Source organism: Elephantulus edwardii, unplaced genomic scaffold (assembly GCF_000299155.1).
Source record: "Elephantulus edwardii isolate Elephantulus edwardi_28Jun2011 unplaced genomic scaffold, EleEdw1.0 scaffold00039, whole genome shotgun sequence".
In the NCBI taxonomy this organism is placed as follows: Eukaryota; Metazoa; Chordata; class Mammalia; order Macroscelidea; family Macroscelididae; genus Elephantulus; species Elephantulus edwardii.
In genome coordinates this window covers 4,104,372-4,118,265 of record NW_006399789.1, presented here as the reverse complement: position 1 = coordinate 4,118,265, position 13,894 = coordinate 4,104,372, and the positions used below count along the sequence as shown (strand labels likewise).

Below are 13,894 nucleotides of genomic sequence, written 5' to 3'. Positions count from 1 at the left end.
CTTTACACTGAGCCTCAATCCATATTGAAGGCTGCAGTCCTTGACCCTCTGCAGCAAGCACTTCAGGTCCTCCTCAGTTTCAGCAAGCAGTGTTGTGTCATGTGAATAATGCAGATTGTTGATAGATCTTCCACCAATCTTGACCCCACATTTCTTCTCATAGAGCCCAGCCTCCCGGATAATCTGTTCTGTATACAGGTTGAAAAGGTATGCAGATAGGATGCATCCCTGGTATACGCCCTTCCTAATTTTGAATCATGCAGTGTTTCCTTGCTTTGTTCTGACGACTGCCTCTTGGTTTAAGTATAGGTTTCTCATTAGCCCGATCAAGTGTTCTGGTATTTCCATTCTTCTCAGAGTCAGCCACAGTTTGTTATGATCCACACAGTCAAATGCTTTTGCATAGTCAACGAAACACAGATATACATTCCTCTGGTATTCCCTGCTTTCAGCTAAGATCCATCTAACATCAGCTACAATGTCCCTAGTACCATGACCCCTTCTAAACCCAGCCTGGACTTCTGGAAGCTCTCCGCTGATGTGCTGTTCCAGTGCTTTTTGGATAATCTTCAGTAGAATCTTGTTTGCATGTGAAATCAATGAGATTATTCTATAGTTTCCACACTCTGATGGGTCACCTTTCGAACTGTACCATAGGTGTGTCAAATACCATAAGGGTTACCCATCATGGATAGTGTTTGGAGGAGCTTTCAGATTGATTCAAGTTTGGAAGCAGGAGTGGTATCCACTTCCTAAACCATATGCCTCTAGAAGCTCTATGAACATAGAGAAATGATAGTAGTTAAAGAAAAGGGTTCAGGTCTTTTGTTCATAGGGTCGCTATGAGTCATATTCTACGTGACAGCACTTTACCTCTGCTAAGTGACACTAATGTTGTTATATTTTGGAGGAACATTCTTCTAAGTTGTGTATTACTCCTCTGTCAATTTGCTGTCCTGAGGTAATTTGGGTTTGCTGTGATGCTGTGTGTTATTGGGTTGTCAAATGCCATAACAGTTTCCCGAGGTGAGCAGTGTTTGGTGGAGCTCCCAGATGTAAAACAGGTTTGGAAGCAGGAGTGTCTTCTACTTCTTAAATCACATGCCTATGGAAACTCTATGAACTTGGAGAGATGACCATAGTTATAGAAAGGCATCAAGTCTTTTGTTCATAGAATCACTATGAGTCATGCTCGACTTGAAGGCAATCAACAACAACACCACCACAATATAAGGTACATTTATCCCTATCAGAAATGTGCTAACCAGGAAAGTGAATGTTTTACATAAGTCATTTTTAAACATAAAGCCATGTTGATGTCAGCTACCCTCACTGGACTGTGGGAGAAGAGCTGTGCGTTTGCTTTTGACTTGGCTACTTACTCACCAAAGATATGCGGTTCAAATCTACAAGCTGCTCTGAGGGAGAAAGATGGGCAATCTCCTCCTGTGGGATTTACTGCCTCTGAAAACCCACTGGAGGGTCAGCTATGAGTCAATTCCAACTTGATGGTATAAACAATAACAACCACTTACTCAGTTGAGCCATGAAAGACCCTGATATATTTTTTTAAATATTTGTAATTCAGGACACATTTTTTCTTTTTGAAACTAAAATAGTTCCTTTTTTTCTTTAGTTTTTAGTTGAGTTTTACATTTGTAAAGTGATTTGCCATTGTTTAGGGTGTCCTAAGGGAGCCCTTGTGGTGCAGTGATCAAGTGCTTAGTTGCTAACTTTTAGAACACTCACCAGCGCTCGACAGGAGAAAGATCTGGCACTCTGGTCCTTTAAGACATAGCCTGGGAAAGCCCAGGGGACAATCTCCCTCTGTCCCATAGTGTCCCTGTCCCATGAGTTGGGAGTGACTCAGTGGCAGAGGGTTTGATTTGGTTTGCTGACGTTGTTAGGTATTGTTGAGTCAACTATCACGCAGCCATCTGTGAACAGCAGATCTCAACCTTGCTCTGTCCTGCGCCATCGCTGACATGCTCAAGACCATTGTCACAGTCACTGTGCCAACCCATCTTGTTGAGAGTCTTCCTCTCTTTCTCTGACTCTCCACTTTTCCTAGCATGACATGTTTTGAGAGTACCTTAATTTTAACCCAAACATTCAAGTTTGGTTTTCATTTTATATCTGCAACTACTTGCAAATGGTACAGCTGTTGGTGTCACCATTGACTCTTTGAAGTAATTTTGTTTCTTGACTAAATTATCAACACTAAATTATCATCCTTATTTTAAAAAGAGTGTGTTTCATACAGATGGAAAGTTTGGATTTTGGTCCAAATTAAAATCTAAAAATTTCCGCATCCATAATCGTAAACGTATGACAGCTTGATCTATTAACAGGCATAGCAGGCTGTGTCTTAGGGATCCAGAATTCTTCTACAGAGATTCCAGACAATTATAAGGAGAAACTAGAGTTAATTGAGTAAATAGGAAGAGTCTTGATCACACGTGAATTCCCCTCTCCCCCTTTCCGCCTTTCACCTGGAGATCATCAGCTTGGGGTCTCCATCAGTGGTTTGTCTTTGCCTGGGAAGGGCAGTGGTAGTGGCCGCTCATGTTGACGGTCTCTGGAACATGGAGCCCTTATTCCCCTGATAGAGTGAACCCCATGATGATGCAGGCAGCCAAATGGGACTAACAGAGTTTTAAAAAGAAGTATGCCAACAGACATGGAAAGAATATTAAGAAAAAGAAGGAAAAGAAAACTACATATAAGTAAGGAGATAAGAGCAGAGAGATATGTAAATTAGATGTGACCCATTTTCCTCAGGTGAAAGAAAAAAAAAAAAGCACCAACCTTTCCTTCTACCATCTTAAAAGTACAATAACTTACTTTCCTTCAAGGGAAAAGTAAAAAAGCAATGCTGAGGCCTGTTACCTAGGAAGGTGTGTATTACACAAGCTTGTGAAGGGCAGTGAGTGCTACCTCACTCTCTGTTTCCAAGGGGAAAATGGGAACCTCCATGAATTTAGTTTCTCAGGGGTAATAGAGTTCAAAGGAGAAGAGTTGGTTGTGTTTTTTAACATAAAAATTTAGAGAGAGTCAACAATTTGTCAAGTACTTGGTTTACTGTGTCGGGGACACATGGTGGACATGAGTTGGAATCAGCTTGTGGAGAATTGGGTCATTTTGGAGGAGACACTGTGGATGGGACTCCTGTGGACATAGAACGTCTCGCAGCAGGGGGTCCAGGCTGCTGCACCCACACAGTCCTGCCCCCTAATCATCATGTCTCTACTTACTTCTTAGGAAAGAAATAATTTGCAGGACACAAAGTCAAGTCTGAGGAAAGATGACCTCCATTTTGAGTTGCTGGTTAAGCTGGTGAGTCAATTACAGGATAACGCACATTTTTCATCTGTTTTGCCCCAGACAGTGACACTTCCGTCTTTGTAATGGAGTCCTCTCATAGCCCCGGAGCTCTGTGGTGAGTCCACAGGGAGCCGGGGTGCTAACCCACAGGCAGGGCCTCGCTGGGGGGTTAAATCTACCAGCAGCTCCTCAGAAGAATGGTGGGCAATCTCTGCCCAGATGAATGGCGGCTTTCTGAAAACCCACTGGAGGGTCAGCCAAGTCAGCTCCTATTCAATGACAATCAATTTTTTAGTCCTTTGTCCTTAGATATTTAACCTACTGTTCTGTGAGGGGCTAGTTGGTGATACTAGGGACAGGTAGTGGTCCTCCAAGGTCTCTTTATCAGGGTTCTCTCTAACTCCGCATGTTACAACTAGCAAAGCCATCTCAGCGTTAGGGCCTGAGTGCATAGCTCCACTTCTTTGGAAGCCTAATGACTCTGAGTTGACTCAACTGCAGTGCATTTTTTTTTTTTTTGGTTTTTCAACTTTCAAGCTTCTTGAGCCTGCAAACCTTAGAGTCACTCTGCTTTTACTATGAACACTTAATATTTTTCTATAGGAGAGAAAGCTCCAGATGGACTCAGCAGACACACGAACCAGAGTTGCCAGGGAACTCTTACAGAGTGAGAGGAAGTACGTCCAGATGCTGGAAATTGTGAGAGATGTTTATGTAACTCCACTGAAAGCAGCACTGTCATCAAACAGAGCGATCCTGAGTGCTGCAAATATCCAGATTATCTTCTCTGACATTCTGCAGATTTTAGATCTCAATAGGTAACTCATTTTTTGAAAATATTCATTCTGTGGAAGGACACATATTTGTTCCAGGTGGTGCATCAGTCATCCCTGGCTCCTCCTGGGGACCTTACCTTTCCCCTATCTCAGGACCATGGTGAAAGTAATAGAGTTCAGTACCTGGAGAATCTGGGATCAGTATCCAGTACTCACAAAAATTCAGTGAGAGGGGCTGGTAAAGGAAATGGAAAAGGTCCAGTGTGAAAAACAAAGTATACAAACTTCGTAAATAAACCAGTATAAAATAAAAATTTTATTTTAAAAAAAGTCATTGGGATGGAGACTTGTATAGAGCTACTGTCTATCAGCAATATTTAGAAATTAGAAAGAAAAATCCAAAAACAACAGAAGGAGTTGACTGGATTAAGTCATGTGAGTGACGCTTAGAATACCCTAGACTAAGAGGCAACTTAATAACAGAATGTTTTGAGTTTATTACAGAAGAGAGAAAAAGTGATTCCTTCCAGTGATGGTAAAGGGAGGGGACTGAGCTTGCATTTCTGTGCTATTAACCAGCCGGGTAACTCAGAACAAGGTCCCCGTCCACTTTAGGCCTCAACAAATACACAATGAAGAGTTGAAGTAGGCTTTGTCCCACTCTCAAGGTCTGTGATGGCTAAAGGAGGGATTATCTTACATCTGAGGCAGTGATGGGCCGAAAAGGGGTCCTGACATTTGGTCATTGAAGAAATTGAACTCCTTCCTCTGCGGATGGCAAGAAATCTTTTCCTCAACAGCCTACATGTGGAATTGCAGTGCTCTGGGTAGTCCTCCAGAGGCCAGCCTGGGATTTAAGTTTCTATTTTCAAAACTATTCCTTTAGGTCAAGCAATTAAAATATAAAGGTGGGATTCCACCAGGCAACCTTTCTGTCACTTTCCTACTCCTGTCCCACTCATAGCTCTATGCCCAAGAAAGCAGTGTCTGACAAATGTTCTGTCTGCAAGGCTAAAAAAAAAAAAACCTCCACTGGTGGTTTACCAGCTGTGCTTGCTTAATATTTCTTTCTTTTTAACTCACTTTTTTTTGTTTGTTTCAGCTCAAGCTGTATTTCACAGCCATACTTTTCTTGCATTGCAGACAATTTCTAGATAACCTGAGAGAAAGACTACAGCAATGGGGTCCAGCGCAGTGTTTGGGAGAAATATTCACCAAGTTTGGAAGCCAGTTGAATACATACACCAATTTTTTCAACAACTACTCTGTTGTTCTGAAAACTATCCAGAAGGTAAGTGACTGAGTTACCAGTAAATCAGGAGATTAGACTTTGTGACTGGAAAGGAAGTTTGTGTGCCATTCCAAAGAGTATTTGTTTTAAGGTGCCATTGCCTTGATTCTGACCCATAGAAGTCCTATGTGCACAATAAATTAGAACCTTACTGTGTTCTGTGCCATCCTCAAACATGCCACTGTACTTGAGCCTTTGTTGCTGTCATTACAATGTATCTCTTTGGGATTCTTCCTCTCATTTGCTGACCTACCTTTCCAAGCATGACTTTATTTTCCAAGGACAGGCTCCTGTTGATAATATACATGCTCAGAGTATGTGGGACAAGTCTCACCATCTTTGTCTCTAGGGAGTAACTGACTGGATTTCTTCCAGAACAGTTTTGCTTGTTGTTTTGGATATCCTTTGTATATTCAACATTCTTCACCAACACAAAAATTCAAAGATAACAATTTTTTTCTTCATTTTGCTTTGTCCAATGTTCACATGCATATGAAGCAATTGAGAAAACAGTGTCTTGACTTGTCTTCGTCTTCAAATTGATATTATTCTTGCTCTTCAGCCCTTTAAGAAGGCTCCTGACAGGAGAATTTCCCTATGTGATACATTTTATCAAAATTTCCTGACTGTTGCTACTATGGATAATGATTGCGGATCCAAGTGACATGAAATCATAGGCGACTTTAACCTTTCCTCCATTTATCCTGATGCTGCCCACTGAGCCAGCTGTGAAAGGTTCTGGTGACCTCGTCGGTGAGGAGTGGCACTGCTAACTCAAAGGGGGTGTCTCTTTAGTGGTTTGACTCAAATCCCCCTGTGGCTCTGAGGGAGATAGGTGGATAAGTGCATCAAGTCCTTTTCACTTTCAGCAAACAAAGTTGTGTCATTTGCACATTACAGGTTGTTGTGTCTTCCTCCAATTATGATGACCATTTCTTCCTTATATAACCCAGCCTTTCAGATTATTTGCAGAGGATACAGATTGAACGGTTAGGGTGAATAGAACCAACCCTGATGCACACCTTTTCCTGATTTAAAACCCTTTAGTACCTCTATTTTCAGTTCATGTGATTGCTTCTTGAGCAGTATACAGGTTCTGAGTAAGTTCAATTAATTGTTCTGCAATTCCCATTCTCAATGTTATCCATGCTTTATTATAACTCACTTACTTGAATGCCTTTGCATAGTCAATAAGACAGTTCCAAACTTATTTCTCATATTCTCTGCTTTTGGCCAAGATCCATATGACATCAGCAGTGATAACCTCTATTCAAAGGTCTGTTCTGAATTCAGCTTGAATTTCTGGCAGATTTCGGTGGATGTACTTCTCTAGTCATTTTTTACAATTCTTCAGTAAGATTTTACTTGTACTTTGAATTAATGATGCTATTCCATAATTTCTGCATTCTGTTGGATCACTTTGGTTTTTGGAATGGGCATAAATATGGATTTCTCTGGTGACCTAGTGGTAAGAAGTTGTGCTGTGTTCACAAAGGCGTGCAGTTCAAATCCACCAGTCAATTGGAAGACAGCTAGCTACCTAGCCAACTGACTAGTAGAGATCTATAGTTGTGTTTGCTGAAACACCTCAACATATTGTCAAATCCTGGAGCCTTATTATTATTTTTTTTTGCCAATGTTTTCAGTGTATCCTGGACTTCTTCCTTCAGTACCGTTGTTCTTGATCATATTCTACCTTCTGAAATGGTTATGATGTAACCACTTCCTTTGACTGAATATTCTTTTGATCTCTTTTGACTGAATATTCTATCTTCTTTTGGTGGTTATTTTGGCATTCGGTATTTTGCCCTTAGAATCTTTTAGGATTACAACTTGAGGCTTTAATCCCTTCTCTAGCTCTTTCAGCTTGAGAAATAATGAACATGTTCAGCCTTTTCATTTTCTAACTCCATGGCTTTGTACATTTTCCTGTCCTTTTTGTCACTTTATCTTCTCTAACTGCCCATTGAAAACCTTTAGTCAGCTCCCTTACTTCAACTTTTATTTCACTTTTCTGTGTTCAAGAGTAAGTTTGAGTCTCATCTGACATCTATTATGTCTTATCTTTCTTTCTTGTCCTTTTAATGACTTCCTTCTCATGTGTATATCCTGGATGTCATCCCGCAACTCATCTCGTCTTTCGTCATTAGTGTTCAAGCATCAAAACTTTTCTTGAGACAGTTTTTCAAGTAGATAAAGTCAAGGTCATATTTTTGGCACTTTTGTATGTGTTTCCATTTTCTTTGGCTTCATTGTGAACTTGCACATGACCAGGGGATGGCACATTTCAGTCAGTCCCTGGTCTTGCTCTGACTACTTACATTGAGCTTCTCCACTATCTCTTTGCACAGAGATTGTTGATTGGATTCCTGTGTATTCCATCAGGGGAGGTCAATGTGTAAAATTGCCATTTATGAGTTTTAAAAAAGATATTGGCAGTGAATAAATCATTCACTGTACAAAATTCTATCATCCAATATTTGGCTTAAGATCTGTTTCTGAGACCATTTGTTCCAAGTACCAATCTATCTTCTTTATTCCAAAATTTTGCATTCTGGTCACCAATTATTATGAATGCATCTTGATTAGGTTCTCAATCAATATTAAATGGCAAATGGCAGAAACTCTCCATCTCTTCCTCTTTGACTTTAGTTGAGAATATGTATATTTGAATAGTAGTGATAGTAACAGGTCTTCCTTGTGTGTACATGGAGAACACTGTACTTTATGATAGATCTTTAAATGTTCTTTTTTGGCAATTAATTCAACACCATTCTTCTTCAATTTGTCATCCCTGCCATTGTGAAAATAACCCTGAAAAGGTCAAACTCATTATCATTGAGTCAGAATCAACTCATATCTTACTCTCCATCAGATTTTCATGAGGCTATAAATTGCCAAGAAAGAGATTTCCCCACTATATCACAGGGTGCCACCTTTGGTTTAGGAATTTCCTACAGACTGCCCCACCAGAGGTCCTTTTCCTGCCATACTAAATCACAAAATCATCTTATTCCATTCCAATTACAAATGCCAGTCCATTTCAGCCTACCCAAGCTTTTTGTAAATGCTTACAATATAGATGTTTATGTATTCCATTTCATTTTTATAGTCAAAGATTAGAGTTACTAGGAAAGGCTTCTTCCCGTCTCTGGGTCCCCAGTCCTCTTTTGAGTATCTTGAGTTCTTTGAGGACAGGAAGCCCGGATGCTTTCATTTCGCTCACTGGGGAGGAGCACAGCACCTGGCATAGAGCCATGTTTGAGGGACTGGGTTTTGAACGGAATGAAGGATCCTCGAACACAATGCCATGCTCTTCTCTGCCTTTGGCACTCCAGGACTCAGCGAAAGGAAAATATTGAATAATTGGGTGGAAACAAGTAGTGAGCTCTGACTCCACTTGGTTTTTACAATCCTGTGCGACCTTGATGAGTTTAGCTTTAATAATAACTGTATTTCCAAATCTCCCTGTGAAGTAAAGAATTTCTTGGGCTTTCATGTCCTGGAGAGATAACCCTTAGTCATAAATCCTTTTTCCTCTTGTGACTTAGTTTGAGCAGGAACGTTCACTCTCTCACTTGCTGTCCTTGTGGAGATCTCTTCTGATGATATAACACCTCTCTTTCTTGCTTCTTCAATTTATCTGATGACCTCATCTCTACGGACTTGCACTCTAACCCAAAGGCTGCCCCTCTCTGGTGATTCAACCAGTTGCTCCAAGCCAGAAAGATGGCTAATCTCCTTCAGTGACGTGTTCTGCCTTAGAAGCCTACTGCAGGGTTAGCTATGAGTCCGTTCCGATATGATGGCAATCTGTGTTGAACTGAGTCATTTGTCTTGTCATTTATATAGCAGAACACTCTGCCTGAAGACTCTGGTCACCTGACTGCCTGGGGGCTTGAAGGGAAGGGGGGCTGGCCTTTGAGAAATTCCTGACCTTGCACTTAGCTTTTGTAGTGTTCCCCCTAGTCTAGTCAAGGAGAGTGGCCATTGCTGGTAAATGTGATTATGTGAAAATTGCATGCCCAGAGGAATTTCATAGAATTGACTTTGAGGTCAAGAATTAAGGTAAAGCACATCAGGATGGATGGCGAAGAGATTGAGATTGTTCACAGCTTCAGTTTGCTCGGCTCCATAGTCAACACTCTTGGCACCAGCAGTCAGGAAATCAAAAAGTATATCGCGATGGGAAAGTCTGCCGTTAGGGACCTCTCTAAAGTACTCAGGAACAACGGTGTCTCTCTGGAGACTAAGGTGTACCTGATACAGGCCATGGTATTTGCAATCACTTGTTATGCATCAGATAGTTGGACAATGACTAGGGAGGACAAAAGGAGAGTGGATGCTTTTGAGCTGTGGTGCTGGAGAAGAGTACTGAATGTACCATGGACTGCCAGGAAAACAAACAGATTCATCTTGGAGAGGATTAAACCAAGCTACTCCTTGGAGGCAAGGATTCTGGGGCTTCGTCTGACATACTTTGGACATGTTGCCAGGAGGGACGGGTCCTTGGAGAGGAACATCATGCTTGGGAGGGTTGAGGGACAACGCAGGAGGGGAAGACCCTCTATGAGATGGATTGATTCGGTGACTGGGGTAATCGGGATGGGTGTGTCAGAGGCACTGCGGTTGGCGCAGGATAGAGCAGGGTTTAGGGCTGTTGTGCATAGGGTCGCTATGAGTCGAAAACAACTCGACGGCACATAACAACAACACAACAACTACATATCAAAGCCAAAGAGCTGACTCTTCACATAGTTGCTTTCAGAGCAACTTGTGTTTTCATCCCAAATGGAAGCCCATGTTTTAGAACTGAGATAATGACAATGCTGAGTGACCTCTGGTGGTCTAACCCACAGGTGTTGTCTCTCAGCTGGTTTGCACGTATCATCGGCTCATTGGGAGAAAGATGAGCTACCTCCTCCCATGCGATTCCCAGCCTCCATAAACCCACCAGAGGGCCACTTATGGGTCAGTTCTGACTCAATGGCAACAAGAGTTTGAGAGTGAGGAAATGCAATGGAGCACCGTCATAGTGAGAGTATGGAAAACATGATTGACCGCAGTATTCAAAGTGCACAATATGTGCAGCATTTTACTACTGAAGGAAATCATATTTATTCCCTGCACACCTAGTTTTTTGTGTACAGAATATTTTTCTCATCATAATTCTGTACATTAGGTGTCATTTTTAGATGAGGAATCTGAGGCTCAGAGAAGTCACGTAACTTGACAAGGTAACACAGACCATCAACTCTAATTAGAATGCAGGTCTGTCTGTTAACAGATCCTTTGTCTATGATGATTAAGTTTAAAGAAGGTGGTTAGATCTGGTAGAGTCCCTGGATGGTACAAAAGGTAATTGGATCACCATATACTAGAATCAACTGAATGGCACTTTTTCTTTGGTGTGAGTAATACCCTGGAATCAATTTATAATACGATGTCAGTGGCAATAATGATATTTTGGCTAATAAGATGTAGATAATTATCCTTTTGCTTTGAGGGTTTTGTTGATCTCACTTGACAATGGTTTCACAGAATGAAATGTTGGTAATGCTTCCATTTTAGTGCCGAGAAATGACACCAGCATTCCGAGCATTCCTGAAGAGGCATGATAAGACTGTTATTACCAAAATGCTGAGGTAAGACCTAAATGACAGTTCAGCAGGGCGCCCCAAAGGCAGGGCATTTCTTGACTTTCTTTTTTTGCCCTTCTCTGCTCTGTACAGCCTGCAGGAGCTGCTTTTGTACCCTTCTCAGCGATTTGAAGAATATATTAATCTGCTCTATGCTCTGAGGCTCCATACTCCTGCAGAACATGTTGACCGCGGGGACTTGACCATTGCAATCAACCGAATGAAACAATATAAAGGTTATATAGATCAGGTCGGTTGCTGATAAAAATCTGTGTCCTTCAGTAATGTTACAGTGCTGTTGTAGTAATCTTACTTACAGATCTTGAAAGTTTCCTCTCAGTATGGACTTAACTTCAAATCATTTTTCATCTTTTCCATGCCAAATAAAAAAGTTGTTTTCAGTGCTTTTGAGTACTAATTATATGTATTTAAAACCAAACCATGTTAGATGAGATGTTTTAAGACATTTATTCAATAAAACCAATCTAGAGACTAAGGTGTGCCTGACCCATGCCATGGTCTTCACAATTACTTGCTTTGCATCAGAGAGCTGGACAAAAACTAAAGATGACAGAAGAAAAATGGATGATTTTGAGCTGTGGTACTGGAGGAGAGTCTTGAACATATCATGGACTGACAAGAAACCAAACAAGTCTGTCTTGGAAAGGGCGAAACCAAGTTTCTCCTTGGAGGCTAGAATTTTGAAGCTCCATCTCACATATTTTAGGCATGTTGCCAGAAGGGACCAGTCCTTGGAAAAAGGACATCATGTTTGCACTGGTGGAGGGACAGCGCACGAGAGGAAGACCTTGGATGAGATGGGTTGACCCATAACTGGGACAATGGGGGTATTTATGTCAAAGTTAGTTAGACTGGCTCAGGAAAGAGCAGGCTTCAGAGCTGTTATACATAGGGTCACTAGGAGTTGCAGGTGACTCAATAGCACATAACAACAACATTCAATAAAACCACCACTTATCTGCCAATTTGCCATGCATCTGGCTATAATGATGGAAGCTATACCACTCGCATTTCAAATACCAGCAGGTTCACTTACAGTAGACAGATTTCAGTAGAGCTTCCAGATTAAGACAGTTTAGGAAGATTGAAAACCCTATAAAAAACAGCAGAACTTTTAAAACAAATATATATAATGCCAGAAAATGAGGCTCTCCTATTCGAAGTTTCTCCATCTGACTAGGGAAGAACTGGCTTCTCAAACGAGATTGTACTTTAATGCTGCTAGCAGACCTTCACATTTTGGTGTTGCATCCTCCAAATGAGGAGAAACAGCTACAAACATCTATTAACAATTGAATGTAGAGTATATGAATTCTGAATCTAGGATGATTAGAAGTTGCCTAAAAGGAAATAGAACATCCAAAGTACGATATTCTAGGCATCATTGGTGTGGTGTACTGTCATGTTATAACCAAATCAGTGGTTTTTCAGAGGCTATAAGGAGATTACACATCTTTCTTCAGGGAGCACCTGGTAGCTTCAGACCACATGCTTCTGGGTCTATGGTACAATTCCGTATCACTAAACCACAAAAGCCCTCTGTCCTAGGCATTAGTGAGCTAAAATGGGCTGGTGCCAACCATTTAGAATCCAATAATCATAATGGCCTACTTTGCTGGAAATGGCAAACTAAAGAGGAATGGTGGCATATTCTTCACAAAAACACATTTCAAGATCTTTCCTGAAGTATGGTACTGTCAGTGACACGAAAACCTACTACTCCGACTATTATTCACATACATGCATTGAAGTCAAAGAGAAAGAAAGTGAAATTTCTACCAGCCTCTACAGTCTGAAATTGATTGAACAACCGATCAGTATTCATCGATGATGACAACTGTATATTGGAACATCAAAGAAACTGTATTTGGAACATCAAAAAAACTGTATTTGGAACAACAAAGAGGAACTGATAGCTAGGAAATATGGCCTTTGTAATAGTTGCAAGGTTAAAGATTGCATGATAGAATTTTGTAGTACAGACTGCTGAAGGCATTATAAAAAAGGCTGTAGTCCTTGATGGAATACCCATTAAGTTGTTTCAACAAATAGATGCTGCCTTGGATGTGCTTAATAGTTTATTCCAAGAAATGTAGAAGACAGTTGACAACTAATTGGAAGAGATCTGTATTTGTACCCCTTTCAGGTACTGAACAGTCTCATTTGTATCACATGCAAGTAAAACTGTGCTGAATATTATTTTTAAATGGTTGTACATCCACAGGCAATGGCCAGAAAGTCAATCTGAATTAAGAAGAGGCCAAGGACTAAGGAATATCATTGCTGATGTCAAATGGATCTTGGTTGAAAGCAAAGAATACCAGAAAGATGTTTGGTTATGCTTTATTGATTATGCAAAAGCACTTTACTGAGTGAGTCACAGTAAATTACAGATAGCATTGAACAGAATGGAAATTTCTTAACACTTAATTGTGCTCATTCAGAACCTGTACGTTGTTGCCAGAATAGAGAGTAGGTGATGCAGGGACATCTGTGTATGACTTCTATTACCTTTACAAAGGGGAACAAGGGGAACAGCCCCCACCAGCAATATTCACAATGCAAAACCAATTCCCCTAGGCCGGTTAGGGTATTCACACTCCCATACCTAATTCCAAACAAATTCCAACACCAATTGTATTGCCCTACTGCTACATCTGAAATCTGTTGCAGTGGCCACAGACACTTGACAGAACCATTCTCAAGCTTATAAGTTCACTTATAAAGTTTATAACTTAGAAACTTCAAGTTTTTTTTCTTCTTTTTTTATTTTTTTTTTAATTATTAAATTTTATTCGTTTCAATGAACATTCACAGGGATTCTGGGCTTTCACTCCTTCATT

The 13,894-nt window shown here is 40.7% G+C and overlaps 1 protein-coding gene across 1 annotated transcript in view; it reads left to right on the top strand.

Moving 5' to 3' along the window:
- ECT2L (epithelial cell transforming sequence 2 oncogene-like) overlaps positions 1-13,894 on the top strand; it is a 128,400-nt gene that overhangs the window by 96,164 nt on the left and 18,342 nt on the right. Inside the window, exons 12-16 of the mRNA XM_006885001.1 lie at positions 3,262-3,336; positions 3,928-4,142; positions 5,244-5,391; positions 10,963-11,036; positions 11,124-11,280. Coding sequence (XP_006885063.1) covers positions 3,262-3,336; positions 3,928-4,142; positions 5,244-5,391; positions 10,963-11,036; positions 11,124-11,280 — 669 coding nt within the window. The remainder of the gene's footprint in view (positions 1-3,261; positions 3,337-3,927; positions 4,143-5,243; positions 5,392-10,962; positions 11,037-11,123; positions 11,281-13,894) is intronic.